This window comes from Corapipo altera, unplaced genomic scaffold, assembly GCF_003945725.1.
Source record: "Corapipo altera isolate COAL_440 unplaced genomic scaffold, ASM394572v1 326, whole genome shotgun sequence".
In the NCBI taxonomy this organism is placed as follows: domain Eukaryota; kingdom Metazoa; phylum Chordata; class Aves; order Passeriformes; family Pipridae; genus Corapipo; species Corapipo altera.
In genome coordinates this window covers 238,519-264,811 of record NW_020884945.1, presented here as the reverse complement: position 1 = coordinate 264,811, position 26,293 = coordinate 238,519, and the positions used below count along the sequence as shown (strand labels likewise).

The window sequence follows — 26,293 nt, the reverse complement described above, 5'->3', positions numbered from 1 at the left end:
GTACGGGTAATGGGGGAGTGAGGGTACGGGTATGGGTGAGTGAGGGTGCGGGTAATGGGGGAGAGCGGGCCGGGCAGGGGTGAGTGTGGGGTATGGGGAGAGCGGGTACCGAGTAATGGGGGAGTGCTGGACGGGTAATGGGGTAAAGCGTGCCGGGCATGGGTGAGTGTGGGACGGGTAATGGGGAGAGCGGGTACCGGGCGTGGGTGAGTGAAGGTACAGGGCACGGGGGGGAGCGAGTACCGGGAACGGGTGTGGGACGGGTATGGGGGAGAGCGGGTACCGGGCACAGGGGAGTGCGGGACGGGTAATGGGTGAGGGTGGGTACAGGGGCTCTGGGGGGCGCTGGGAACCCCGGGAGGGTTGGGTGAGCAGAGAATTCAAGCCCCCCGGTGTGCTGCAGTGGATTGGGGAATCCCGGAAGGGGAGGGGGCAGATGAGTGGGGGACGCTGGCACCCCCGGGTGGTGCGGGGGAGTGAGGGTGTCTGAGACCACCCGGGGTGTGCAAGGGAGAGGGGGTCTCCGAGGGAGTACAAGCCCTTGCATCCTTCTCTGGGATGCAGGAAGCTGGGAACTGCCTCCCCCCCCCCCCCCCCCCCCCCCCCCCCCCCCCATCCCTGCAGGGGGCTTTAAGTGGGAGTCTTAGGGCTCCATGTTCTCTCTTTCTTGGGAGGTGCACCCGCAGCCAGACTTGCTCCCTACCTGGGCTTGTCTTGGGGCACAACCCGCCTACCACGCTCAGGGAAGGGGTTGGGGGTCAGTCCCTGCTGTGCTACCCCCCAGGAGGGACAAAATGCCCCCCTATTCTGCCCCGAGGGGGGAAGGTGTCCCCGGGGGCAGACAGCAGCCTCACACCCTGCTCTGCCCCCAGCTTGCTCGCGGAGGACCAAGGAGAGGACACCACTGCCGAGGGAGAGGACCCCACTGCCACGCAACGCCAAGATGCTGGCCACCAAGCAGACCCGGGCAGGCAAGGTGGGCCCCACAGCAGAGAATGTTGACCCTGAGAAGGTGAGTCCTGAGCCAGGCCAGGGGTGGTGGTGGTGGGGGGGCTCCTGTGGGGCAGCTGACCACCAACTTCTAACAGCCTCTATTGCAGGAAGAGAACTGTTACGCCAAGAGATCTTCATCCTCGCCCCAGGGTGGGCCCAAGAAGAGGTCAGCATTTGGGGACATAACCAATGTGAGTACTTCTGTGAGGATGGGGGCTTTGGTGCCCCCTGTAAGCCCCCCACAGGAGGTGGGGATATGTCCCACGCCCCACTAACAAGAGGAGAGGTCTCCCTGCAGGGCATATCTCACTTCCCTCTGTGCAGCCTCTGTATCCCTCTGTTCTGACCCAAACAGGCTCGCAAGAACCAGTTGGTGGCAGGGAAGAAGGAGGCCGTGAAAGTGGCACCACCAAAGGCACAGAAGGCACAGGGCACACTAGGGGTGGCCAAGAACAACGAGATCAACCTGAAAAAGTGAGTAGCCGTGGGCAGGGGGGTTGCTGCAGGGCAGCGGGCAGCACGTGCAAACTTGTCCCATAGGGAAGAACGAGTGGTAGCAGAGGCTTCCCTTGGGTGATGGAGACCATGAGCCAGATGTGGGCAGTAAACAGGAGATAAAATGGCATCAAGTTGTGCCACGGGAGGTTTAGGGTGGATATTAGGAAAAATTTCTTCCCCTAAAGGGTTGTCCAGCCCTGGTACAGGCTCAGTTCTAAATCTCCATCCGTGGAGGGATTTGAAAGCCGTATGGATGTGGCACTGCGAGACGTGGCTTAGTGGTGGACGTGGCAGTGCTACAGGGAACAGTTGGGCTCCTGGTCTTTGAAGGTCTTTTCCAGCCTAAATGATTCTAAGAGTCTCTGTGGGGATATTTTAGGGGTCATTTAGCCTCTTCCTGAAGCAGCAAGGGGCTCTGGAGAGCCCCTTTCTGCCAGGAGATTTGGACTCCTCCCAGGAATGATTTATACTCTTGTCCTGCCCAGGTCAATGAAGAAAACTCCCCCAAAAGCTCCTTCAGAGCCTGAGGTGGATCCTGTTCCAGAGAAGCCGGTACCTGTGCAGGAACTGAAGCCCCCCAAGGAGAGGGTAGGGACCCTGGACTGCAGCATGGCCCCAGGCTCATCTTCACAGCCACTGGTCTGTGGCTGCCACCGGTGACAACAGGGCACCAGGCAGTGCTCTGGACCTTGGAGAGGCTTGGGCCAGTGTGATGGGAAGCTGGGGAGGGGGGTTAAATCTCCCACCATCATCATCCAAGAATTCTCTCATGGGAAAGAATGGGGCAGGGGCTGCAGGATGATGAGGGCAGGTAGGAAAAGGAGTGCAGAGAGGCAGCAGTCTTGCCCTGACGAGGTAACCAGCACTCACAGAGCTAAGGACCCCCTCTTACTGGTGCTTCCTCCGTCCCAGCAGCTACCAGCAGTGGAGGACATCGACAAGGAGCAACTGGGTGACCCCTATGCCAGTGCAGAGTATGCCAAGGAGATCTTCGAATACATGCGGGAAAGAGAGGTGGGCAATGCCTGTCCAGGGGGCTGGCAGCCCTGTCCAGGGAAGGGGTGACTGTGTGGGCAGGGCCACCCACTGCCCAGAGGCTCTGAGCACCTGGTGGGGGCTTGCACAGGGTGGGAAGGGGCTCGTTTGAGGGGGGATATCTGTCCAGTCCCTTATAGCTGGTTCTTTGGCAGGAGAAATTCATGCTTCCTGACTTCATGGAGAAACAGCCGGACATCACTGGGGACATGCGTGCCATCCTCGTGGACTGGATGGTGGAGGTGCAGGTGAGGGGCCATGGCCTTCTGCAGAACAGCCCCCCATGATGCCTCTGTCACATGGGACCTTTGTGTGCTGGCAGAAGCTCCCGTGAGCGTCTCCAGTACAGAGCTGATCTTCCCCCTCCCTGGGCTAGGGATGAGCCTACACCCCTCCCTCTGAGCCTGGCCCCTGTGAGAGCTGAGGGGGCAGGGTAGGCCAGGCTTCTGCCTGATACCATGTCCTGCCCCCCACCTGCATCCTTACAGGAGAACTTTGAGCTGAACCATGAGACACTATACCTGGCTGTGAAGCTGGTGGACCACTACCTGGTGGAGGTGGTGAGCATGAGGGAGAAGCTGCAGCTCATCGGCTCCACTGCCATCCTCATTGCCTCCAAATTCGAGGTAACTCCTTCCACGCTGTCCTGGGGAGCAGGGGCAGAAGAGGCTGTGCCTCTCTGGTCCCTGTGGGGTTTTGGAGAAGGCCAGGTCCCAGGCCACTGCCCTGAGAGCTGCTCATGTTGCATCTTCCTGTCCCAAGGCTGTGAATGCAGTCATGGTGGGCTGGCTCCTGTCTCATGGTGTCACTGAGACCTGGCTCTTCTCTGCTCTGCAGAGACCCTCAGGACACCTGAGTTCACCTCATGCAAGCATGCAGTTCAAGCTAAGGGCTGGGGCAGCAGAGACCTCACAGAAGCCCCACGGGGTGTTTTAACAGTCCTTGTGGGGTCCAGCAGCATGTGAACCCCACCAGTGTCTGTGGGATGGGTGGGATCTCCTGAGTGGAGCCAGAATAAGCCTCCACTGGGGTGCTGAGCAGTTATGCCCCATCAGGAGCGGTGCCCACCATGCGTGGATGATTTCCTCTACATCTGTGATGACGCCTACAAGCGGGAGGAGCTCCTGGCTATGGAGATGAGCATCCTCAGCACCCTCAAGTTCGACATCAACATCCCCATCCCCTACCGCTTCCTGCGGCGCTTTGCCAAGGTTGGTGCAGTTGGAGGGTGGGCTGGCACCCAGGTGCTTCCAGGCACCCCTTGTGGTGGTGATGGGGTGGTGATGGGCATTCCTAGGGCTTCAGGCTCCCAGCTGGCAACAAGGAAGGTTTGTCCAGCCCCCTCAAGAGACATTCGGGTTGAGGATGCTGACTTGTGGTAGGGTGGGGGGTCTGCGTCCTGTGCCCCAGGGCCAGCACTCTTGATCTCAAAGGTGCTGGGGAGCGGAGCAGCGTTGCTCAGAAGGCTGAGCCTTTCCCTGCCCCCTGGCTGCAGTGTGCCCGTGCCACCATGGAGACGCTGACGCTGGCCCGCTTCCTCTGCGAGATGACGCTGCAGGAGTACGACTACGCCCGTGAGAGCCCCTCAAAGCTGGCTGCCAGCTGCCTGCTGCTGGCACTTACCATGAAGAACCTTGGGGGCTGGGTGAGTGCCTGCCTAATCCCCTGTCTCTGCTGAGGCATCCCGGGGGGCACCTCAAGGATGTGGGGGGTGATGGACCGGTGGGTGGGATGATGCTCTACGGCTATGATCACATTTGGGGGGCTGGAGAGGGAAGATGATGGCTGTCTCGTCACTGAGATGACTCAGCTTAGCCCTGTTGTCCCCTTGCAGACCCCTACACTGGAATACTACAGCGGGTATAGTGCCCAGGACCTGCATCCCCTGGTGAAGAGGCTGAATTTCCTGCTCACGTATCAGCCCCGTGACAAGCTGAACACAGTGCGCAGCAAATACTCACACAGGTGAGTGTCATGGGCTCTGTCTCGGGCCTGTCCCCATCACAGGGGGTGGCCCCACCAGCACACACCCTGGGCTGCTGTGGGGAGCTGGGAGCACAGGTGAATGGGTGTCAGGGCTGGGGCTGAGCTCTAAGCAAAAGTGTTCTTTTCAGGGTCTTCTTTGAGGTTGCCAAACTTGCCCCCATGGACATGCTCAAGCTTGAGAAGGCACTCACCAGCTGCTAGTCCTACTCTGTAAATAAAGCCTGTAAATAACGGGGCACCCTTGGGCGGTGGGGTACCATGTACATAAATAATAGTAATTTTAACTGAAGAAGAGGGGGGAAAAAAAAAAAGTCATGTGTAACTGTTAATAAAATGTGTTTGTTAAAAAAATGTCTGTCACACATGCTGGCAGGGGAGATTATGAGCCCCAGTGCTGTACTTCCCATTGCTGTAATGGGACAGAGGGTGAGAGCAGGGCTGGGGGTTCCATGACGGGGGAGCAGGGACCTGAGGGGTGAAGGGCGGAAAGGGATTCCCAATTCCCTCCTCCCCACCCCTCACTTTCCCCTTAGTAATGACACTACACGAGCAGCAGCAATGAGTATCTTCTCTCCAAATATTTACACAGCTTAAATACCCACATGGGGAAGGGGAAACTGCTTTGGCCCCAGCTTGGGCACAGAGAGGGTGGCCCCTGCTCCTGTAGTGACCCTGTTGGGGCTGGACTGTTGGTCAGACCACATCACCTATGGGGTTAGACCTCTGCTTTAGTGTCTCCAGCCCCACAGGCTTAGGGAGAAGGAGTGGCTCCAGGGACAGTGGGGACAGACAGATACAGCGAGGCAAGCGAAGGGGCTCCACACACATGGGGCAGGGCAGGGATCTGTTCCCCTACCCACCCCCCAGGTCCCTGTGAGCAGCACCCACCCAGCACCAGGGCTGGGCTGCTGCCCCACTGCCAGCCCTAGGGCGGGTTGCTGAGCTCTTTAATGGCCTGAAGGATCCTCTTCATGTGGCCCACTTTGGTGATCCCAAGGTCCTGCAGGAAGGAGAGAGGGGAGCTGATGTACCTGCAGGGACCAGCCCTGGGCTCTCACTGGTAAGGAAGCCTCAGGGCAGAGACAAGGCTGCACAGCCCACCTCCCCCTGCTCTCTTTGCTGGAGCATGGTGCTTGCTTGGAGCCCTCTGTCCTCTTACAAGCATGTCCCCATGCCTGGGTGCAGGAGAGGGCAGGGTGCTGTTGATCCTGCTTTGGGCAGGTGTTTGAAGCCTTGCAAGCTGGAGGACCAGGGACAGCCCCTCCCCTGCTTCCAGCCCCTCTGTGCAAGCTGTGCAAGCTCAGCTCTGCGGGGCCAGGTGGAGGGTCAGCACCTGCCTTTGCCCCACCACCAGGAGGGATGGGGAGAGGAGGGATGGAGGACACCATGCTCCCCAGGCCTGGGGGTCCCTCAGGGGGCATAAGGGGGTTGTACCTTCAGGTCTCTCCTCTCCAGCAGGATCAACTCTGAGCCCTGGATGTCATGCCGGACAAAAATGTCTCTGTACTCCCCTAAACCGAGCGCTTCCAGCCAAGCTGCCACCTCCTCGGAGCCCCACTTCTCTGCTAGCAAGGGAGGAAAACCACAGAGGTGGCCTGGGGCCTGCAGAGGCAGCCAGACGCAGCAGGGCAGACAGCCAGCAGCGAGCATCCCCCCTCCCACCCTTGGCTCCTGCAGGGCCAGAGGCTGCAGCAGGCTCAAGCTGGAGAGGTCTCTCCTCTCTGTAGCTTACTCACAGAACAAAGGAGCTGCTCCCCCTCGACAAGACCCCCAGCTCTGGGTGAGGGACTTACCCAAAGGGCTGAGCAGTACCACAGCCCCCTTCTCCCCCTTGCAGTGGAGTTACAGGGCTGGGGGGCTCTGCATGTCTGACAGCAGAAAAAGTAAGCTTCAAGGGGCTACGGGTGACAAAGGTGACAGCCCCAGGCAGCCAGGACATGCCCTGTCCCCCTTCCCACAGCATGCCCAGGTCAGGAGGCCAAGGGATAGATCAGCAGAGGCTGCACCTGTCTCTCCCTGGCACACTGCTCGCTTTACCTGGGAGCGCACTGTTGGCCTTCTGCTTTTGCAGCTTGTCCTTCTCCTTCCTGGGTTTGGGGATGTTGAGGCGAAGCTTGAAGCTGCCCTTGTTGGCGCTGCCAGCACCTTCCTGCAAGAAGCCAGGCTGAGCAGGGTGCTACAGCTCCCCAGAGACACCCCCCAGCCCCTGTGCACCCACCTCCTCAGCAGGGTGGGCAATGGGCCCCAGCCAGTGGATGTCCAGCAGCCGCTGCAGCTCCTGGCCCAGCACATTCAGGGGGCCGTGAAGCGCCTCCTCCTCCTGCGGTGAGTCCAGCTGTGGGGGACAGGGACCATCCCCAGCCCTGCTGCCACGCCCAGAGGTACCAACCAAGGGCACAGGCCCCTCTGCTGGGGGATTTTGGGTGCTACCCAGCCCCTCACTCACCGCCTTCCCCTCCAGGAATGCCCTGGTCTCAGTGTACAGCTCCTTGATGCTCAGCACCACCTCCACAGCCGCATTTCTGCTGAGAAACTGAGGGGCACAGAGGGGTAACCATTGAGCAGCAGAGACCTGGGGTAGTGGGTGAAGGAGGCTGCCTTGCACTCCCAGCCCCAGCTCACCTCTGAGGTGCCGGCAGCTTTGTTGGAGAGGGCTTCGCTCAGCGCCAGGGAGCTGGCGTTGACTGCGTGAGCCAGCTCCTGCTCCACAGCTTTGTGAGCCTTGGCTGCCTCATGGATCCTGTGGGTGACAGGGGCTGGAGCTGCTCAGGCTCCCCTGGGCTGGGCAGGCAGTTCTGCGTGGCCACAGCACAGCTCTCCCCTCGTCCCCGTGCCCAGCACATCCCGCTTCCCGCAGTCTGACCTGGCAATGAGGGTCTCGGCAACCCGCGAGACCTGCTGTAAGAGGCTGCTCTCCTCCTCTGTCAGGTACTCCATGGACTGCTGGGAGCTGAGCCGTGGTCGGGCGGCTGCTCGGTAGCTCTCCCCTTTCTGCTTGTCCTCCCAGGACTTGAGGGTGCTTTCAAATGCCTGCAGGGGACAGACATGGCGCCCCTGAGCCTGTCACACCTCCCTGCGGCCCAGCACGGTCCTGCTGTGCACCCCAAGCTCACCCGGTCCCTCGTCAGCATCTGGGCTCGGTTCTTGTGCTGGATCTTGATGACCCCAGGTGGTTGGATCCAGGCCTCTCCATCCACCTGCACGGGGACGCCCTCGTCCCCCCGGATGGTGATCTTCACCACGCGGCACTGTGGGGTGGACAGCCCATGGTTGCCATTGCGGCTGGCTCTGCACCTCTGGCTGAAGAGCCTCCCAGGGCCATGCAAGGGCCAGGCAGGAACTGAGCCAAGTGGAGCCGCATGGCCCCAGTCTCCACTGGTGCCCCAAAAGCTTTCTGGCACCGCTCGGGGTGGTGGCACCCACAAGGTTCCTTTCCTTGCCCCTACCTGTGCGATGCGATGGTGCTGGAGGTTGATGACCCGTGACACAGCCATCTGGATGCTGCCAAAGACAGCCACCACCTCCAGCTTCTTGTCATCGAAGGATGGAGCCCCAAAGTTCTGTAGAAGACCAGTACAAGTAAGACTTCCAAACTGGGCTCATTCTGGGACCCAGTTTTTTCCCCCATGTGCGTCCAAAGCAGGAAAAACCCCAACCCTGGGTTTTTCCTGGGACTGTGGGAAGGATATCCTGCCCCTCCAACCCACCTCACAGCACTGGCACTCACATTGTCCTCCTTGGTGCCTCCCCAGAAGTTGATGCCCCCAGCATAGCTGGGGATGTTGAGGACAGCGATGCCCTGCAGGCTGGGTAGCGAGATGGGCACCCCGTCACACTGCAAGAGAGGGCTGAGCCTGGAGGGCCGCTGCAATGCCACCCCCCCTGCCCTATCTCTGCTCCCCTGACCCCGTACCTCCAGCTGCACCCGCTGCTCCAGGTTCTTGTAGGTGCGCTGCAGGAGCTCCTTGGTGCCCAGCACCCCGTACCACATCATGTTCTTGGTGCGGCTGCTGTGGGGCGAAGAGGGAAGGGTCAGGGGGCTCTGCACCCTCCTAGGGACACTGGGCAGAACCACCCTGGGCCACTGGCCCTGCCTCAGTTTCCCCACTTCCTGAGCAGTGGGGCTGCCTGCTGCCTGCTGCCAGGAGAGCCAAGCCACAGCACGTGGCACCCAGATGTGGACCCTTCCATGCCAGCACGGCATTGTCCCTCTACCCAGGTGCAGAGTGAGTAAATCCCACCAAGCCCTCACGATTTCACACTTCCTGGGGTACTTGCAGCCTGCTGCCCACCCACAGGGTGCTCGTCCCAGCACTGGGTCCAGGTGAACACCTGCTGCAGGCAGGAGTCCCCAGCACAGCAGCACAAAGCCACACCCAGAGCTCCCGGCATCTTGACAGTCCCTCCTGGTGCAGGCACTGGAGAGCCAGGGATACAAGTTTTTTCTGGGGGAAATTGGGGGGGGTTCCAGCCAACCTGCACTTCTTGGGGTGCTCATCCCGTTTGTTGTTGAACTCCAGGGAGATCTTTGCATCCAGACCAATGCCAAAGTAGTTATTCATGACGCATTTCTCCAAGAAGTGGCTGAAAGCAGCAGACAGGGACAGTGGGTTGGGAGGCAGCTGCACAATGGCACCACTGGGCTGGTACTGAAGGATGGGGTGTAACATCTGCCAGAGCAGTGGCATGAGCTCCCAGAGGGGCTGGCACCGGGAAGCCTGATCAAAGCTGTCAGGGATGGCTGCAGTCCCCTCAGTCCCCACAGCAGGACACATGTGGAACACCCAGCAGGACCTGCCTGCACTGGGCAGGGGGGAGCCCCGAGCTCCCAGCATCAGCTACAGATCCCACACCAGGCACAGGCAGGCTCCCCCACCACGGGCACTGCGGGGTTGGGAAGTGCCTGGCACCAGGGACACCACACTGGTGGGCAGAGGCTGGCCCAGCAGCCACCTCCAAGAGGCAGCGTGGTACCAGCTCTGCTCCCAGTCCATGAGGGGAAGCAAGGGTGGGCCAGAGTCCCCGGGGCCAGCAGGAGCCCAGACTCACAGGGTGCTGGGGTCTTCGGGGAACTGCAAGCTGCCGAAGGTGTCTGGCCGGTCCAGGATGATGGAGGAAGATGCAGAGGTCACTGTCACCCGCCGGGAGCCTGACCAGGGGGGAGAGGGAGGCAGCTGCTGCACGGGTGCTCACCCTGAGCCCATTCCATGGCTCACCCTCATGCCCCCACAAAAAAGCATGTGCCCCACTGGCATCTTACTCAGCCTCTCCTCCTCCTTGTTGAGCTCCTCTGAGCTGTCCTTGCTGGCGCCCGCGGTGCCACGATAGGCTTGGGTCTGCTTGTTCTGCTCATCCACAGCTGGATGCAAAGAGGGGCATGACAGGGAGTCTGGGCAGCCCCGTGGCCCTGTGCCCCCTCCCCAGGTCAGCCTTGGGGGTTTGTGCCAGCCAGGGCCCAGGGTGGCAACTCTGCCCCGGGATAGGGATCTCCCTCAACCACACCAAGCGTCAGAGAAGGGCTGGTGCAGTTCGTGAGGGGAAGCTAAGGCACGGGTCCAGCACCAACCCACGGTGGCTCCACAGCCCGTGCCAGGCTGCTGCAGCATCAGGGAAACTGCCAGTCCCCACCACCCCCTCACCTTTCTCTGCCTGCTCGATGATTTGCCGCAGGGCTTTCTTCAGGCTGTTCGCCCGCAGCATGAGCTGCTCCTTGGATTTGAAGATGCGAGGTACGGGGCTGGGGTTGAAGCTGCCACCTTTCTCCTGGTCCTTGGCATCAGCAGGGGTGGCTTGTGCCATTCCCTCGGGGACCATGATGGCCTGAGCCTCCTCATTCAGCTCCCGCACCAGCGAGTCCAGCTTCTCGTTCAGCATGGCACACTGTGGGACCCCCACCCCACTCAGCACCCGGCACGAGCTGCTGCCCTCCACCAGTGCTGGGCGCTTCCCTGGGCACCCTGAGTGACTGGGCAACCCCAAGCATCTGGAAACCCCATGCCTGGGCACCCCCAAGCACAGTACACCCCAATACATGCACAGCAAGGGCACAGCTCCCCAGAACAGCCCTCCTCAGCCCCCCCACTCCTCCAGGGCTGTGCCACCAGCTTGCCCCAGCTCTCCAGCTACCCTGCAACCCACCTTTCTTGCCATCAGCTCAGCCTCCTGCTTGTTCTCTGTTGCCCTCTTGTAAGCCCGGCCTACTTCAGCCACAAAGTCATTGACAGTGCCACAGAGGAACCTGCCGAGGGAAGCAGCAGGAGGTGGAGAGGGGCACAGCATGGCCAGCTGAGTACAGATGCCAGCCAGGGGGACTGCTAGGATAGCACCCTCAACAGAGGGGTAGTGCCAGGATTATCTACTGGGCACCAGCACAGTTGGCAGCTGCTGGTGGCCAGATGAGACAGCCTGGCTGAGAGGGGTGTAATGCCCATGGGGACATGACCCAGCCCAGCAAGAGGGCTCTGGCACCCCCATCGACAGCCCCCTCCTTACTTTGCAGAGGAGATCACCACTGAGTGCTTGTCCGACTCCAGGATCTTGGCCAGGTGGAAGGCAACAGAGTCAGCGTAATGGGAGATCTGGGCCTGGAGAGGCACAGGGGAGGACAGCTGGAGCCCTGCCATCCTGCCATGTGCCCCACTCGAGGATGGAGCCTTGCCTGGCCAGCCCTGGACTGGGGATGAACAGCCCTTCTTCAGCCTGCTCTCCATCCCTGAGGGCAGCCCTGCCCGTGCTGCTGGGCAGAGGGGATGCTCAGCCACAGCAGGAGGGAAACTGAGGCAAGAGGCTGAAAGGGAGGACACAGAAGAGTCCAAAGCAGCTGGCCAGCAGCAGGCCAGCTCTACCTCACCCGCTGCCTGCTCCCAACTGCACATGCTGGGACCTGCCAGACTCATTTCATTGCATGCAGCCACCTGACAGTCCCCTCATAGCCTCAATCCCCAGGGACCCCCAGAATGACCTCTCCCTGTGCAATCCATTTCTGTGTGCCCCCAAATAGGCTGATGGGTTGAACAGAAACCTGCCCTCCCCCATCTCAAGCCCTCAAATGCCAACAGTTCCCACCTGGATGTTGGAGTCCCCATTCTCTTCCTCCTTCAGGGCTGGGGGGGACTGCTTGGGGGCCTCGTAGGTCAGCACACTCCACCTGCCGAGCAGAGACCGTGGCTGTGTGCCACCTCCTGGTCCTCCAGCACAGGGATGGGCAGGGAACAGGGACAGGCTGCCTGAGAGGTGCCAAGGCAGGACGGGGGCAGAGGGGTGTGTGTCCCATGCCATGCTCACCGGTCCAGCATCTTGGTGGTGGCCCTTTCCAGCTTCTCCAGGATCTGCAGCAGCTGGGTGTCATCATCGCACAGGCTGCCCCAGCCCAGCACTCGTGCCAGGTCATTGCCAGTCCCCAGGGGCAGGACACCCAGCTGGCACTGTGGGAAAGGGGGGGGGGCTCAGAGCAGCCCCCAGGGGCACCTCTGACACCCCCAGCCCCACCCTGCCCATCACTCACAGCACCCCGGGGCACACAGGGAGGTCCCAGCTGGGCTGAGTGCCCAGTGCTGGGGATGGTGCCAGCCTCTGCCAGTGGTGACTCCCACTCACCTGCTTGTGGAGGCCAAGGGCATCGATCTCAGAGAGCACCCAGCCCACACTGCCATCCCCCCCACACACCAGGATCCGGAAGGTAGAGAACTTCTGGAAGAGGCGCAGCCTGGATGTGGGGCAAGGAGAGAGGGGTTGGGGGCTGTGGTGGGTGCCTGCCAGAACCCCACCAGGGCCACCCCTGGGTGCCCAGGCTGGCACTTACCCCAGGTGTGGGCCCCCGTTCATGAGGTCAAAGACTTGGGCCGGGTTGAGGAACTGCTTGAACTTGCGCAGAAACTTGACTCCCTGGTTGTCCCCACTCTTGGAGTTTACAAAGGCCAGGAGAGGGCTGGAGCAGGTCGAGGGGCAGGTGGCTTTCCAAAAACCTGCAGTGAGCCCAAGCATGTGAACCTCAACTACCAGTCCCCACAGACACCTCAGGAGAGCAGAGGCCATGTGGACATCCCGACTGTGCTATGCCTGACCTGTGGAGTGCTGGGGCCGGAGGGACAGTGATCAGGGTGCCCAGGGGATGGTGAGGGGTAGAGGGAAGAGGAAGCACCGTGCTTTTAAGGAAATGAGATAGGGAACGAAATGTGCCTGAGGCAGAGCAGGACTGATAGCTGGCCAGGAGCCCGCACCCGCCTCAGGGACGTCTTGGCCACCTCAGTCCCCGGGCCAGTGCCTGACGGTTGCTTCCCTTGGCAGACCCGGCAATGCTGCGGCAGGGAACGCAACAGTCATCACTGCCATTGGCACCAGCCCTCAGCCCCTGCCCTTAGAGCCCACTAGGCTGTGACTAGTAGCCCCAGCACCTCCACCACAGCAGGGGCAACACCCCTGCAGCCCAGTCCCTCCTGGCCTGGGCATTGCTCCATCTCCGCTCCCAGCCGAGCAGAGCAGATCGGCAACGCAAAGCACTGGGGGCTGCTGAGTCAGAGCGTGGGCTGCCACGAACAGCCTGCTGCCAGCAGCACCCATGTGCCAGAGTGGGACAGCGGGGCAGGACAAGGGGGGGCTGAGGCCTCGCTGAGCTGCTCCCACGGCAGCAGAGCCCAGGTGGGTGGGCAGCATCCAGAGCCATGGCTGGTTGGGTTGCTGGAGAGAGACAGGGCAGAGATGCTGCCGGGGATCAGCCACCAGCAGCGGAGGCTCTGGAGCCGAGGAGCAGCCGCGTGATGGTTACCCTGACAGCATCCCGATGAGTAACGAGAGGCAGATGAGCCACCGGCTGAGCTGAGTGGTGAAAAGCATTAAAGAACGAAGAAGGAAATATCCGGAGGAGAAGAACAGATTTTGCTCAGTGGAGGCCAGCTGGGCCCCTCAGGAGACAGAGATAGTGGGAGGGGTCCCCCCAGGCTCTGCATGGCTTCTCCCTACAGTGCCCCATGCCTGGGCAAAGCTGTGCTCTGCACTACCAAACAACCAGCTGAGGTTCAGACACTGGGAAATAACCCAAGCAAGAACCTCATCCTGTCCTGTTAAATGCTGAATCATTGGGGTGCAACACCCACACATCAAGGGGGCAAGGCTGGCACCACTGACCCCCAGAGGGACCGTGACCGGAGCCACTATGAGAGGTAGCCTGGCAGAAGCAATTGAAGCCACATACAGGCAAGAAGTGCCACCCCAAAGCCCACAGGACACCACTGCAGCCCTGGAGCAGAGCGCAAGGCAACTGTGCCCCATAAAACAGGCACAGTGCCACAAGCCAAAGCCTGCAGAGGAGCTCAGAGAGCTCAGAGCCCTGTCCCAAACAGCTTGTCTTTCCCCCTAGCCCAGCCCTATGCTGTCCATGACTCACCATCCGAGTCGATGCTGTTCAAGGCAGTCGGCGGGATGATGGACACTTTGTACTGGCCCAGGGGGCACCTCTTGCCAAATTGCTCCTTGCAGGCACTGTGAACCTGGAGACACGGGGACACCTGCATCAGCAAAGCTGGGGGACGCAGCACCGGAGTCCCCAGCCTCAGCTTTCCCAGTGATGCACCCCAGAGGGGCAGTGCTGTCTGTGCTGGGAGAGGGGTGGGGATGGGGATGGGTACATCCTTACGATGGCCTTGCACCAGAGGCACCGCCAGTCCTGCAGCCTCCGGACGCTGCCGCAGGCGCGGTCGCAGACGGCGCAGCGCGCGCTGACGGGCAGGTTCCCCTCCAGCCACTGGTGGGGCATGGCCACCTGCAGAGAGGGGCAGCCACTAGTGGCGTCCTGCGTGCCTCAGGGACAGTGTCAGAGGCCACCCCTTCCCCCAGGCACCACGGAGGAGATGGGCAGGGTAAGGCAGGCCTGGGACCCCTCCTGTGCCCTCTTGTCCCTGCCCGCCTGGCCCCTTGCAGTACATGGGGCAGGGCAGAGGTGTCCCCAGAAAATGTCTGGGAGAGGCCCCATTTGGAGAGCAACAAGGGATCCTGATGTAGGGTGGCAGAGGTGTCCCCAAGCCATGTCCTTGCAGAGCCAAGCCTAGAGGCCACACAGTGCAGGGAACAGCAACCAGGGACCTTCCTGCTTCCTGATTTGGTCATAGCAAGACCAGCTCAGCTAGTGGATCTGTCCTTACAGGATCCCTGACAGGAACTCCCATGTGCTTACCCCATCCTCATCCTCGATGATTTCAGTGCCAATGGAAGCCAGCGTTGTCCACTTGCAGTTGTTCGTGGCTCTGACAGCACAGCGCTTGTGTGCCTTGAACTTGCAGACTGCACAGGGGGGAGCAATGAGGAGCGGGAAAGGTCCTCATGGGATGCACAGCCCTGGCCCCAAACCCGCTCTGCATCTGGGGATGCAGCCAGTGGGCATCACTCTGCACCCCTCCTGCTCTGGGCCAGTCCCAAGCTCTGCCCTGATCCTGGCCCCTGCCCACCCCCAGCAGGACCCTGGCACTGACCTTCGCAGGAGAGGCCGTGTGAGGTGACCCCCGGGAGGGCTTCCCGGCACACGTTGCAGAAGGTGGGGCGGGCGTGGGAGCAGGCGTACCAGTTGTGCATGCCCGAGAAGTGCTCCATGTTGAACTGCGTGGCCTGCTGGGGGGCACAGCCCTGCACTGTCAGTGCCAGGGACCCTCACCCGGCACTCCCTCCCTCCTGGCCCCCAGAGTCCCTCCGGCCTGACTCCTGTCCTCCTTGTGGGGCTGTGCCAAGGGCAGCAGCTCTTGCCTCGCAGCCAAAGGCACTCAGAGTGGTACCCACCCACCCGTAGCCCCCCGCCCACGTCACCTCATGGATCTCCCACTTCTGGACAGACTTCAGGGCACCGATCCAGTCCTCCATCTCCTTCCGGTTCTCCGCGCACAGGATGAGTTTCCGGAACGGTGTGATCACCTGCAACAGCCACCACCACGTCCTCCCGCGAGGCCACCGCCAGGCCAGCCAGCCCCCAGCACAGCCCCCAGCAAACCCCTGGCACACAAGGCCATGCTACGGGGCACCCCATGGCTCTGGGGGGGTGAGGGGGTTCCGCGGTGCCTCCCTACGAGATGCCGAGGTCTCCACGGGGTGCGGTGGACCCCACACCCCCCTCACCGTGAAACTGTTGTTGATGTTCTTGGTGCTGGTCTCGGCCACGCTCGCGTCTGACAGGTCCACCTCGTCAAAGATGAGAGACTGCAAGGGAGAAAGCAGAGCCTCAGTCCACCAGGCAGGGATCTCTGTCCCCTCCTGGGCTGGCAGGCTCAGGTCCCCCCAACTGAGAGTGCTGGAAGCTCCCCCACAGCCTACCTTGGCATCCTTAGCATAATAGAGTGTCCTGCCCCGCAGCTTGAAGTATCGCCTCTTCCATCTCTGGAAGGAGCTCGTCTGCTTCAGCAACAGCCCCTCCTTCACGCTTTTCTGCAGAGACCACAACATCCTGAGCTCCTGCAGCCCCCCAGGACCCCCAAGCCACAGCTTTCCCCTGTGACACCAGTCCCTGGGTCCCCAGGAGCACAGATGGGACATTCTGGGGCTCACTCTGTGCTGGATGTAGCAGGGCAAATTATGTCCCCTGCCCACCATCCCCTGGGCACTGGGCACTCCCAGAAGGATGATCTGGAAGGATGTTGCTGGGCATGGCAGGGGTGGCAGATGCAGGACTCCAGTGGTACAGAGCCCCTGCTGCTGATGCTTCCTCCCCATTCCCAGCACAGTGCCCAGAGAGCCTCAACCTGCTGCAGCTCCCCAGAAGCCAAGGGCAGAGCCAGGGCCAGGAGAGCTCCCTGGGAGGGGACACCAGTGCCCCAGAGACACCAGGACTGCATCTTGGAGGCAGAATTACCTGGGGACTGCAGCCCCAGCCAGGGTGGAGAGCAGACAACTGGGGTGCAGCCAGCCCTGTCCGGCCCCCACAGCCCCTGGAGGGGACAACCTGGGGCTGAGGGCAGCCCGCAGCAGGCAGAGCATCCCCCACAGCACAGCACATCTCTGCAGCCTGGCTGCCTGTCCTCTGCCCTCCCCGAACCGCAGCACCTGCCAATATTTACCCTCCTCGCAGCGGTGTTTACAAGACTCAATTAATTAGTGTTTGCAACGTGGCTACGAGCCTGTGCTGAGTGGGGCGGCAGAGATGCTCTGGCACTGCCTCATCTTTGATTGTATCTTCTTTAAACACCGCCGGCAGCCCCGTTCAGCTGCTCCTCTGCAATTAGCTGCTACAGCGCTTGTATTCGATTCCGTCACACAGCGACAAGCCACATTTAACGGCGAATTAGCGCTGGGCACCGAGGGCAGAGCTAGAGAACCGTGGCCCCGGGGCCCCGCACTCCTGTGCCCAGCCCGTGTGCTGCGAGAGGTGGCACCCGGGCACCCGTCAGCCTGCAAACACACCAGCGCCAGGCCCCAGCCTTAATCCACTGCCCCACGGCTCTGAACTAGATGGTCAGAGCACCAGGAGTAGCAGGAGCCTCCAAAGTCACAAAGAAGCCAAAACCCCACCTAGGATGCTCCCTGAGCCTCAACTCCCTCAGATCCCTGAGCCCTCCCCAAGCTCCCTGGGGCATGCACTGAGATGTTCCCAGCTCTCTTCCAGCTTGCAGTTTGAAGCCTTTATTGGTCTCTAATGATGCTTTGCCCCCCAGGACCAGCGCAGAGTTCTGCTGTGGTGGACCACCACGATGCCTACGAGTGTCAGTGTAGGTTCAAACAGCCCCACTGTCCCCAGTGGGACACACCACGTCCCCTCCTTGGCCTCTCAGCTGTGAAAACGCAGAGGAGACGGTGAACCCAGAGCTGCCCTGAGCAGCAGGGGGAGCGTGGCCTTCCAGCAGGGTCCAGCTGTGACCCCTAGATACACACAAACCATGCACCCTAGCAGTCCTTGTCCCATGCCAGGAGATGACAGGCCAGGGTCTTGCCATGGCCAGGTGGGTTCCGGTCACAAATGCCACCTCCACCACACCTGGTTGCACACTCTGGGTGCAGGTGCTGCGTTTGCTGCAGTCGTTGCTGTTGCTGCAAAGGACAGGCAGGCAGTGTGTGACAGCAAGGGGTGGCATGGGGAGATGTGACAGGGAGGAGCAGGAGAACAGGATGACAAGAAGAAGGAAGAAGAGGCAGGTCCATGACGGGGGCTCAGAGCTATCACAGCCAACAGGCCTTGGGTGCTCAGCTCTGCCTGCCTCCAGGACCATGTGGATGGCAGGATACAGCAAGGACAGCTGCCTGGGAGGGCAGCACCTGCCCCTGCAAGGGGGTCAGAGCTGAAACACCCCCAGCAGCAACTCCTGACAAGATAGCAGCAACAAGGCATCACCCAGTCCCACAATGTCCCAGTCCTGGCCATTCCAGGGACAGGATGCAGCTGCCCCCACTGTGCCAGCATGGTCTATGGCACAGCTGGAAATGCAGAGCCCTCCCACCTCCACCACAACACCCCAAGTGCCACAGCTGGGGGAGTGTGTCTCAGTTTCCACCCTTTGCAGACTAATCCCCAGCACCCCAACACCGGGCAGCAAAGCTGGTGCAGAGAAGCTCAGAGGGCACCTCTCCCCACCCTCGGGGGCTGCTTTGGGCAACAAAGCCCAAGCCCTCTGTGCCACCATGAGCAGCACCTTGCTGCACACCCCCTCACACCAGCGCCTGCCCACCCACGCTCCATCACCACTGGTGTTGATGCCATGGGGTACAGGTTTAGCTGATGCCAGCATGGGTCCGGCCAGCCAGCCCTCTCCCTGGGGAAAACGAGGCAGGTCCCCTCTCCTAAATGAGCCCTGGAGCCTGGCTGTCCCACACTGCCTGGGCAGGCACATGAGTCTGGGGTGCCAGAGGGCTACTCCAGGTTGTCACTGGGGTAAGCCACCCACAAAAGCAATTTTTTGTCTGTGGGATGAGCCACCCACAAACCCAGTGTTTTGTCTGTGGGTCTCAACCAGGAGCACCTGCTGGGAGCAGTTCCCAAGTGGCTCCATGTTTTTGGACCCCTGCTTTTGGCACGAGGAACAGGAGGAGACCTGAGAGGCACCTGATGGCCAAAGCCAGCAGCAGGCCCGGCCGTGTGTGGGAAGCCACAGTGCAGCAGGCACTGCTGAGTGAGCCTGGTGTTTTCTCTTCTCAGAATGGAAAGGGGTGGGGATGGCAAGGGCAGACGGGGCCATGCCAAGGCTCATCTCCAGGATCACCACAACAACAACAGCTCCCTACAGCAAGTGGCTTTCAGGTAACTCAGAGCTCATAGGAGTCAGAGCTGAGCACATGCAGCACAGGCACTTTTTCCTGGAGAGCTTCTGGGGGCACTGGCAGCCCCTGGTCACCGGGCTGGGAGCTCTGCACTGGCCACTGCACAGCTGTGACTGTGGTGTGCCACTCACACCTCGAAACAAGACTGAGCCCCTCCACTCACCTACCCACGGCTTTTCTGGCTGCAGAACCCCAGGCAGCGCTGCAGGGAGCCTCAGCACAGTCAGCGCTGGTCCCATACCAGCAACAGAGGTGGCAGTGTGACAACACCCAGGGCCACGTGCAACCTGTCCAGCAACCAGCGCAAGACCAGCTCCCCTCTGCAGGGCTCTGCCCTAGCACTCCACTGCCCCATCCCGAGGTCCCTCCCTGCTCTCTCCAGCCCACGGGACTCAGCATCACCTGGGTTGTGCCCAGCACTGGGGGTATCCCAGAGATGCAGGGTGGGGAGGCAAAGGCAAGAATGAAACCATACGGTATCTGCAGACAAACTGCCACCTCCAGCTCAGAGGCAGCTGGAGCAGCAGTGGCAGCAGGGTCTTGAAGAAGACACAGCTAAAAATGGCCCTGTAAGGATGGCCAGCCTCCAGTAAAGTGCCCTGCCAGGACTGGGCTGGTCCCAGGGGCCATCGTGCCACAGGCTGGCTGTATGCTTGGCATACACTGAAGCACAGCCTAGGTGAGCTCATTGCCCCCTGGGACCACACTCCAGCAGGGCTTCTTCCAGGCCAGGGTGCACCCCAAAATGCCAACCCTTCCCTCAGTCCTAAGGCAGAGCTCCAGGTTCCTGTTCCACTCTGCCATCCCCCTTCTCCCAGCTCTGCCACCATCATTCCTGGGAAGAGCCCGTTGTGCAGCCAGGTCTGACATCAGCTGGGGCAGGAGGGTTTTCCTGATGGGATTGGCTTGGACAGAGAAGCAGCTGCTGGAGAAGAGCCAGGAAGGTTGTTACTCAGGAATGCTGGCACATATAGCTGATGAGCACCACACTTGCCTGCCCACCCAGTTGGCAGCCCTACACAACTCCTGAAGGAATATGCTTGTCCCTGTGACCACGCAATGCCTCACTGGGGAGGAGGAGAGGGGAGAGAAGACCGATCACCCGCCAACACACCGACCTGCATCGCACCAGCATCATTCCAGGCAGCTGCCCTCCTCCTCCAAATGCAGCAGCCCACCGGGTACAAGCTGGGGTCCAGTTGGGTCAGAGCTGAGCCAGCAGATGCCAGAACAGCAGAGGAGAGCTAGCAGCCCTCAAGCAGCCCAGCAGTGGGGCTGCCAGAAGCTGCTGGGTACCCCGTGGACTAGAGTCGGTTGGAAACCTTATCGGGCTTTGCAACACAGCAGAGCTCTTCCGGGACCAGGCAGTCAGGGGGCTCGTTGCCCAGGGCGTGCTGTGGCCCAACAGGCTCATCTGCTCCCTGAGGACCCCTGCTGCCATTGCAGGACCACAAATACCCCTTCCCAGTGCTGGGTGGATGCTTGAAAGGAGATTCCGGCAACAGTCCTGACATGGCATTACACGGTGCCACGAGGCTCAGACCATTGAAAGGGGACGGAGAATTAACAGAGAGGAATGAGGGAAGGAGCACCCAGAAGAAAGGCAATCCCCCTTACACCTCATCCCCCAGCAGCTTCTTTTTAGAAATGAGCTTGTGCTTCCCTATCTACAGCCACATCGGTCCCCAGGCATCCTGCTGGCAGGCATCCCACCCCATCCCACCCCATGCTGGTTCCCCCCTGCCCCTTGTGCCCTGGTGCTGCCAGGCGCAGCCCTCCCACCCTGCCCAGCCACGGACAGGCAAGAGAGACACTTGCATAATGGAAAAAGTGAGCGGGGAGAGAGGGCAGGGCGCTTGAGAAACCTCAAACATCCGACTGGCGACACTGGGGCTATCTTCACACCCCAGGCACTGGCTTGGTGAGCCCTGATTAATGAGAGCAAGCCCAGCCTCCCTGGTCACAGGCAGTGTTTTCTTGTGTTCAGATGCAATTTCCTATTGTTTCATCTGTGCCCATTGGCAGACAACATCGAGAACATGGTTCCCTCTTTGTGGCACCCTCCCCTTCAAATATTAATCCCCACCACTGAGGACCCCCTGGTTACAACCTCCCCTCCAGGCTGAACAGTCCCAGCTCTACCAGCCTCTCTCCATACAAGGGATGCTCCAGTCTCCCACCAGTGTCAAGTCTGGACAATGCACTGCCTGGGAGCCAGATGCCACCCTCCTGCTGCAGAAGGGAGGTTTCCAGGTCTGGCCCCAGCAGCTCTACCTTGTTTTCCTTGTCTTTTGGCCAGGTTTCAGGCATCAGCAGGCAGCCCTTCCTACAGCCTGGCTCTATAGCACCGCCCCACCAGGCTCCCCACAGCTGCCCCAACAGCTCAACATCCACAGGCACCACTTGCCCCATCCCTGGGGCACCCCGAGCCTGCAGGATTCCCAGTTCCTCCAGCAAGGATGAGAAGCACCCATTCCTTGGAGTACCACCAATCCCACTGACCTCGCCAAGCCCCCTAGGAGGATGCTGGTGGGTCCCCCAGCCCCACCAAGCAGCTGTGACGTTATCCCAAGATCAGGAATTATGAACATGACTCCCCTTTGCAAACAGCAGACAAGCCATGCCCCTGCCCACCATGGCCATGCACATTGTGCCCACACTGTGGGCAACCCTGGATCCCTAACATGCACTGTGTCCCTTTCAGTGCCTCCACCTCCCAGCTCTGGTGCCAGCACCCCAGAACCAAGCAGCGCTGCCGGATCCCTCCCCGCCTCCGCTCAGCTGCCAGGACAGCCTGTGCCAAGGCAGTGCTGGGAGCCGAGCGCCCTGGCCACACGGGTAGGATGTGCCCCCCCACCCCCATCACCTTAAATGTGTTGGTGCACCCCAGAGTCTGTGTCCCCTCTTTCCCCTCCATGCCCAGTCCTCAGGGGATCAGCGCCGAGGAGCAGCATCGCATCCCCCTCCCGCTCTGCTCTTGCACCCCCCTAGAACCTGGCACAGGCAACTGGCAGCCCCCAGATGCATTGAGGAGGAAGAGAAGGGGCTGACAGCAAGACCCGATGTGTCCTGGGGCTATTCAGTCTGGTGGGGGCACCTGCACCTGGCAGCTGTCATTGTCACTGAGCACAATGACCTCGCCGCCTCCAAGCCGATGCTGGCACAAAATGCCCTGCAGGGCACCCACAGTTCCAGCCTGGAGGAAGCCAAATAGGGGTGGAGTGGGGGGACAAGATTGATGGGGAGATTTGAGGAGGGGGTGGGGGAATGGGCATTTGGGGTGTGGAGGCACTGGGACTGGGGAGTGGCGATCAGGAAGGATTCAGCGGATCCCAAAATGATCCTCACCTGCTCCTGTCCCAGGGGCTGGACAACAGCCTGGCGCGGGGGAAGCTGCTCACTCCCATCACCTGGGTCCCCCCTGTCAGTGTGGATGGGCAGTGGGGTGGGGGTCCTGACCCCTCCCAGCCCCCCAACATGACAAGCTCCTATAGACCCCCTCCAGCACTTCACCCACTGCCAACAGTCAAAAAATAGGCCAGTGTGCTCCCTCCCCCTGCCACTAACCCGGTTGTCTCAGGAGCTGCTGCCCTGGCACTGGACTCTCTCTCCCTCATTAACTGTGTGCTCATTAGGTACCTTCCCCTGGGGTGCAGGCATTGGTTCCCTCCCCTCACCCCAGCCCCACACGGGTGACAGGGGTGTGGAGGTGGCTTGGGAAGGTGCCTGCCATGGTACACACACTGTGGCCGTGGCTGGAGTGATGGGCAGCACACGTGCTGTGGCAGAACTGTGAGCCAGGGACAGCCTGACCTATGTGGCAGAAGCAATCTCATCCCAAAATCCTCATCTCCATAGGGAAGGCAGGAGCCCATCCAGCAAGGAGCCAGGCTGGCAAGCGCGGTCCTGCCCATCAGGACCAAGGCAAAGGAATCCTCAGGAAAAACAGTGAACCCCAACCCTGAAAACACTTAGGTGGCAGGGGAGGCATACACAGCTCGCTCTCAGCCCCTCCAGCTCCAGCCCTGCCATGCTCACACCCTCTCTTCCCAGCTCCGCGGGCTGTTAACCCAGACGTGTCCTTTCCGCCTGCCCATCCATCACGCCACCTGCCTCCCCTGGCACGCTGCACAGCATCACCTCCTGCATGGCTAATTGCTCATGCCAGGCAGGATGCAGGCAGGGAGTCGGCAGCTCAGCCTTTCCCCACGCGCAGCCTGTCAGCAGCGAGGCTGAACCTGCTGATGGCAGGGGGGGCTGTGGTGCCTGAGCTGGGGACTCAGAGCCTGCTCATGTCCCTGTGCTGCTGCTCTAAGACCCGGGCACAGCCCAGTCATCCGCCCTTTCTCTCAGGTTTCCTAGCATTGATGGCTCCCTGCAGTGTCCCTGTGCCCCACAGCATGGCAAGTGCTGCGTGGCAAATTCCAGTGGCTGCTGCCACCCCTCTGGGAGGGTGCTGAGGGCTCACACATAGCACTAAGCGGCCCAGGACCTTGCCCACCGTCTTGGCTTCCCTCCATGCCCCCACACACAGCCCCCTGAACCTGGCACAGCCCACGGCACCCACCTCGCAGCTAGGCTGGGCACAGCTGGTGCCAGCCTGCTCCAAAGAAAGGGAAACTGAGGCACGTTCCGTGAGCATCCAGAGGGACTGGGCGAGAGCCCCCTCAGTGCTGCATGCCCCTGAAATGTCTCCTGCCAAGTGGGAAAACTCCACGGTGCCACGTTGGGAGCATGCAATTTCCACACTCCTGGGCAAGAGCCCTTTGCCCCACCTCGTGCCAGTGCACCAGGCTTGGCACAACAGCCAATCCAGAGCCAGAGGAAGCCCGTCCCAGCCCCAAGCATCCCCAAGCTGCCACCGGACCCAGCACACCACCCCATCCCCACTGCCTCCCTCCCTGCCCACAGCACTCAACACCCGGGGACACCCCTGTGCTCCGCCACTGCATCCTTCTGCCGCGTTTTCAGCGCTGTCCCCCCCTTCCCCAGGGTAGCGCAGCCACCAAATCCCCATCGAGGGGTGGCTGGCACCAGAGGCCGGCTGCGGGGGGACTTCTGGCAGCCCCTTCTCGCGGCCCAGCACTGCAGGCACCACCTTGACTCACTCTGCCACCTCCTGCCCGCAGCCGGAAGGTGGACGCAAAGGGACCGCTCGCCCGGCACGCCGCCCAGAGCATCCTCCCGGTGTTGTGCCCACATCCTCCCTCCCCAAAACGCCACCCCCCAAACCTCCTTCTCTCCCCGCTTCCCACTCGGCCATTCGGCCCAGGTTATTTCTCCCTGAGCTGCAGGCGGGAGGTGCCTGGCCATTTCACTGCCCCCACCCGGGGCACCAATGGCCACGCGCTGCTGCTTGGCCAAAGGCGCTGCGCCCCTTATTTTTGTAGGTCCTACCAAAATAGCTTCCTCTGAGCAAACTGTGACACACACACACACACACACCCCCAGCTGCTGTCATGCCAATGGCCGAGAAGCACGAGGGTCACGTCTGACCTCAAAGGTGTCCCCATCCATCCAACAAACCACCACAGGGGATTGGACCTAGGGAAGACTGTGGGAATGGGGTCCACAGGGGAGCTGGCACTGCCAAACGAATCTGGGGCACTAGGAAAGATGCAGATTCCATTTTGCCACCCACCAAGCGCTGCACACGCAGTGCCTGCAGCAGGGTGTGGGATGCCAGGAGCCTGTGGAACTGACAGGACCCTAAATTTCAGCCACAGAGCATCCACAGGGCAAAGTCTCCATGAAAGAGTCCTCTTCCTCCAGGGACACGGGGTGGGAGAACACAGGGGGAACCCAGGGGATACAAACATGGGATGAAGGTAGTCCAGGTTCCTGAATGGTGGGAAAAAATCCGCACTCCACAGCCCCATGGGACCAATACTGACACTACCACTGTGGGGTTTGCACCTTTTCTATGTGCCCTCCTGCAGGGCACAGGGGCCAGAACCCTCCTGGCTCTGGCTGGGTCGAGTCTGCCAGCAGCAAGTGCCTGGCACTGATTTACACCCTGGAGCAGGTGAACTGCCCTGCCCCACTCTTGGCAACCCCACACCCAACCAACCCCTCACCCCAGGCACCCCACAGCCCTGACCTTGCTCCTCATCTGCCCCGAGGTGGAAACCTTCCGGATGAGCTTGTGGGAACTGTCCTCCTGCTCGCCCTCGCTGTCGGACGACTCCTCACCGCCCACCTCGGGTGAGATGGGTGCCAGCTTGTCCGAGTCCAGGGAGGACACCGACTCACGGGTCTTCCTCAAGAACAGGTCCCCAGGCACCAGCTTCTCAGCCATCTTCCCACCCGGTTTGGCTCAGGGCTCTGCAGCCTCCCGTGAAAGCCCTGAGAGGACAAGGACACTCAGGAGTGGAGGAAGAGCCCTGAAAGGGGATGCGTGGCCGCTCACCCTCTGGGGCTCAGCCAGCGGGGAGGTGCAATCCTGGAAATCAAGGGAGATGGCGCTTCCTCGCCCAGGAACGCCGCTCAGGGTGGCATCCTTGCAGGCAAAGTTTCCCGTCCTTGCCTTTTTTCGGTGTCCCAACTCTTCCTCAGCCCGCCTGGCACCGCAACGCCGTTCCTGGCTCAGCCGCGGGAGACTGTGGCTGCCCCACGCCCTGGCACTGGTGCAGAGGGGCGCATCCCCTCCCTGCAGCCTGTGCTAGCCCCCCTCGTTGCCCATCCCCCGGGTGCTGCGGGCGGTCTCCATGAAAAGCAGCAGCTGCCCCCCGCCATCCACCTGGCTCCAGCAACCGGGAACGGATGGGAGCACGTCCCGCCCCGCGCGTGGGTCGCCAGCCCCGAGCAGGTGTCTGCGGGCGGGCTGAGATGGAAGGGGGGTGCGGGCTTGCCGCATGCGGGGGAAGCCATCTCCCCACGGCATCCCTGCCGGCCCCGAGGGCTGCGGGGGGACCGGGGGAACACCTACCTGGACGAGCGAGCCTGAACGGCTGCAGGGCTGCCGTGCCCGGGCCGGGGGTGGCGGGGGGGGGCACCCCACGGCGCCGTGCCGGGCCCCACGCGTCTACCGCGGGCCGGCTCCGCCGCTCCACCCCCTCCTCCCCCTTCCCCGCGGCTGCCGGCAATCGCGGCGCCGTCTCCCCGCGCAGCAACAAGCGTTGCGGGAAGAGGAGGCAGGAGGGAGCGAGCGCTGTCCTGATGACCACCCCTCTCCTGGGCGCATTCCCCCCTCCAGCCTCGGCGCTGCCGGGGAGCCGGGTCCCCGCCGAGCATCCCGCAGCACGCCCGGGCGGGGGGGGGGGAAAGGCGGAGCGCCCCCCGCTCCGCACACACCTTGCGCGACCCGAGCCGCCGCCGCTGCCGGTGCAAGGTCGCTCTTCCTTCGGCCCCCGCCCGCCGTCCGCAGCCCCCCCCGGCCCCGCCGGGACGTGCCTCCGCAGGCAGCCCCGGCCCTGCCCCTGCCGCAAGCCCCGGCCTGCTCGGCGCGGCGGGCGCTGCTGCGCGGCTCGGGCGGCCCACGCACGGCCCCGAGCATGCGGGCACGGCGGGCACCCGCCGCGCGCATCCGTGTGCGGCACCCGCGCGGGCACGGCGGAGC

General features: G+C 61.6%; 2 protein-coding genes across 11 annotated transcripts in view; one reads left to right on the top strand and one right to left on the bottom strand.

Moving 5' to 3' along the window:
- CCNB3 (cyclin B3) overlaps positions 1-4,854 on the top strand; it is a 5,094-nt gene extending 240 nt beyond the window's left edge. The window contains exons 1-12 of one of the 3 annotated variants that reach the window (XM_027662421.1): positions 157-162; positions 873-1,012; positions 1,101-1,184; positions 1,349-1,467; positions 1,977-2,079; positions 2,404-2,505; positions 2,682-2,774; positions 3,015-3,152; positions 3,582-3,737; positions 4,022-4,171; positions 4,361-4,491; positions 4,641-4,713. In XM_027662421.1, the coding sequence (XP_027518222.1) occupies positions 159-162; positions 873-1,012; positions 1,101-1,184; positions 1,349-1,467; positions 1,977-2,079; positions 2,404-2,505; positions 2,682-2,774; positions 3,015-3,152; positions 3,582-3,737; positions 4,022-4,171; positions 4,361-4,491; positions 4,641-4,713 (1,293 nt within the window). In that variant the 5' untranslated portion in view covers positions 157-158. Of the gene's footprint in view, positions 1-156; positions 163-872; positions 1,013-1,100; positions 1,185-1,348; positions 1,468-1,976; positions 2,080-2,403; positions 2,506-2,681; positions 2,775-3,014; positions 3,153-3,581; positions 3,738-4,021; positions 4,172-4,360; positions 4,492-4,640 lie in introns of those variants that run through there. The other 2 variants (XM_027662420.1, XM_027662422.1) reach the window with 2 other exon arrangements.
- Positions 4,855-5,067: 213 nt separating this feature from the next.
- DGKK (diacylglycerol kinase kappa) lies at positions 5,068-26,218 on the bottom strand. 8 transcript variants are annotated; one of them, XM_027662414.1, is made up of 30 exons: positions 26,029-26,218; positions 24,836-25,080; positions 15,805-15,915; positions 15,610-15,690; positions 15,304-15,408; positions 14,976-15,108; positions 14,681-14,787; positions 14,144-14,269; positions 13,895-13,997; positions 12,314-12,476; positions 12,109-12,217; positions 11,797-11,936; positions 11,578-11,659; positions 11,005-11,096; positions 10,651-10,750; positions 10,152-10,392; positions 9,773-9,871; positions 9,562-9,661; positions 8,989-9,096; positions 8,426-8,522; positions 8,240-8,347; positions 7,959-8,072; positions 7,626-7,760; positions 7,376-7,542; positions 7,135-7,252; positions 6,959-7,045; positions 6,731-6,847; positions 6,550-6,676; positions 5,947-6,077; positions 5,068-5,512 (listed from the first exon to the last, which is right to left on the bottom strand). In XM_027662414.1, the coding sequence occupies exons 2-30, from the start codon at positions 25,031-25,033 to the stop codon at positions 5,438-5,440; spliced, it is 3,474 nt and encodes a 1,157-aa protein (XP_027518215.1). In that variant the 5' UTR covers positions 25,034-25,080; positions 26,029-26,218; the 3' UTR covers positions 5,068-5,437. The 8 variants fall into 8 exon arrangements, with proteins under 8 accessions (XP_027518215.1, XP_027518216.1, XP_027518217.1 ...); XM_027662415.1 differs by having other exon boundaries at positions 5,947-6,074; XM_027662416.1 differs by having other exon boundaries at positions 6,550-6,661.
- Positions 26,219-26,293: the final 75 nt, after the last annotated feature.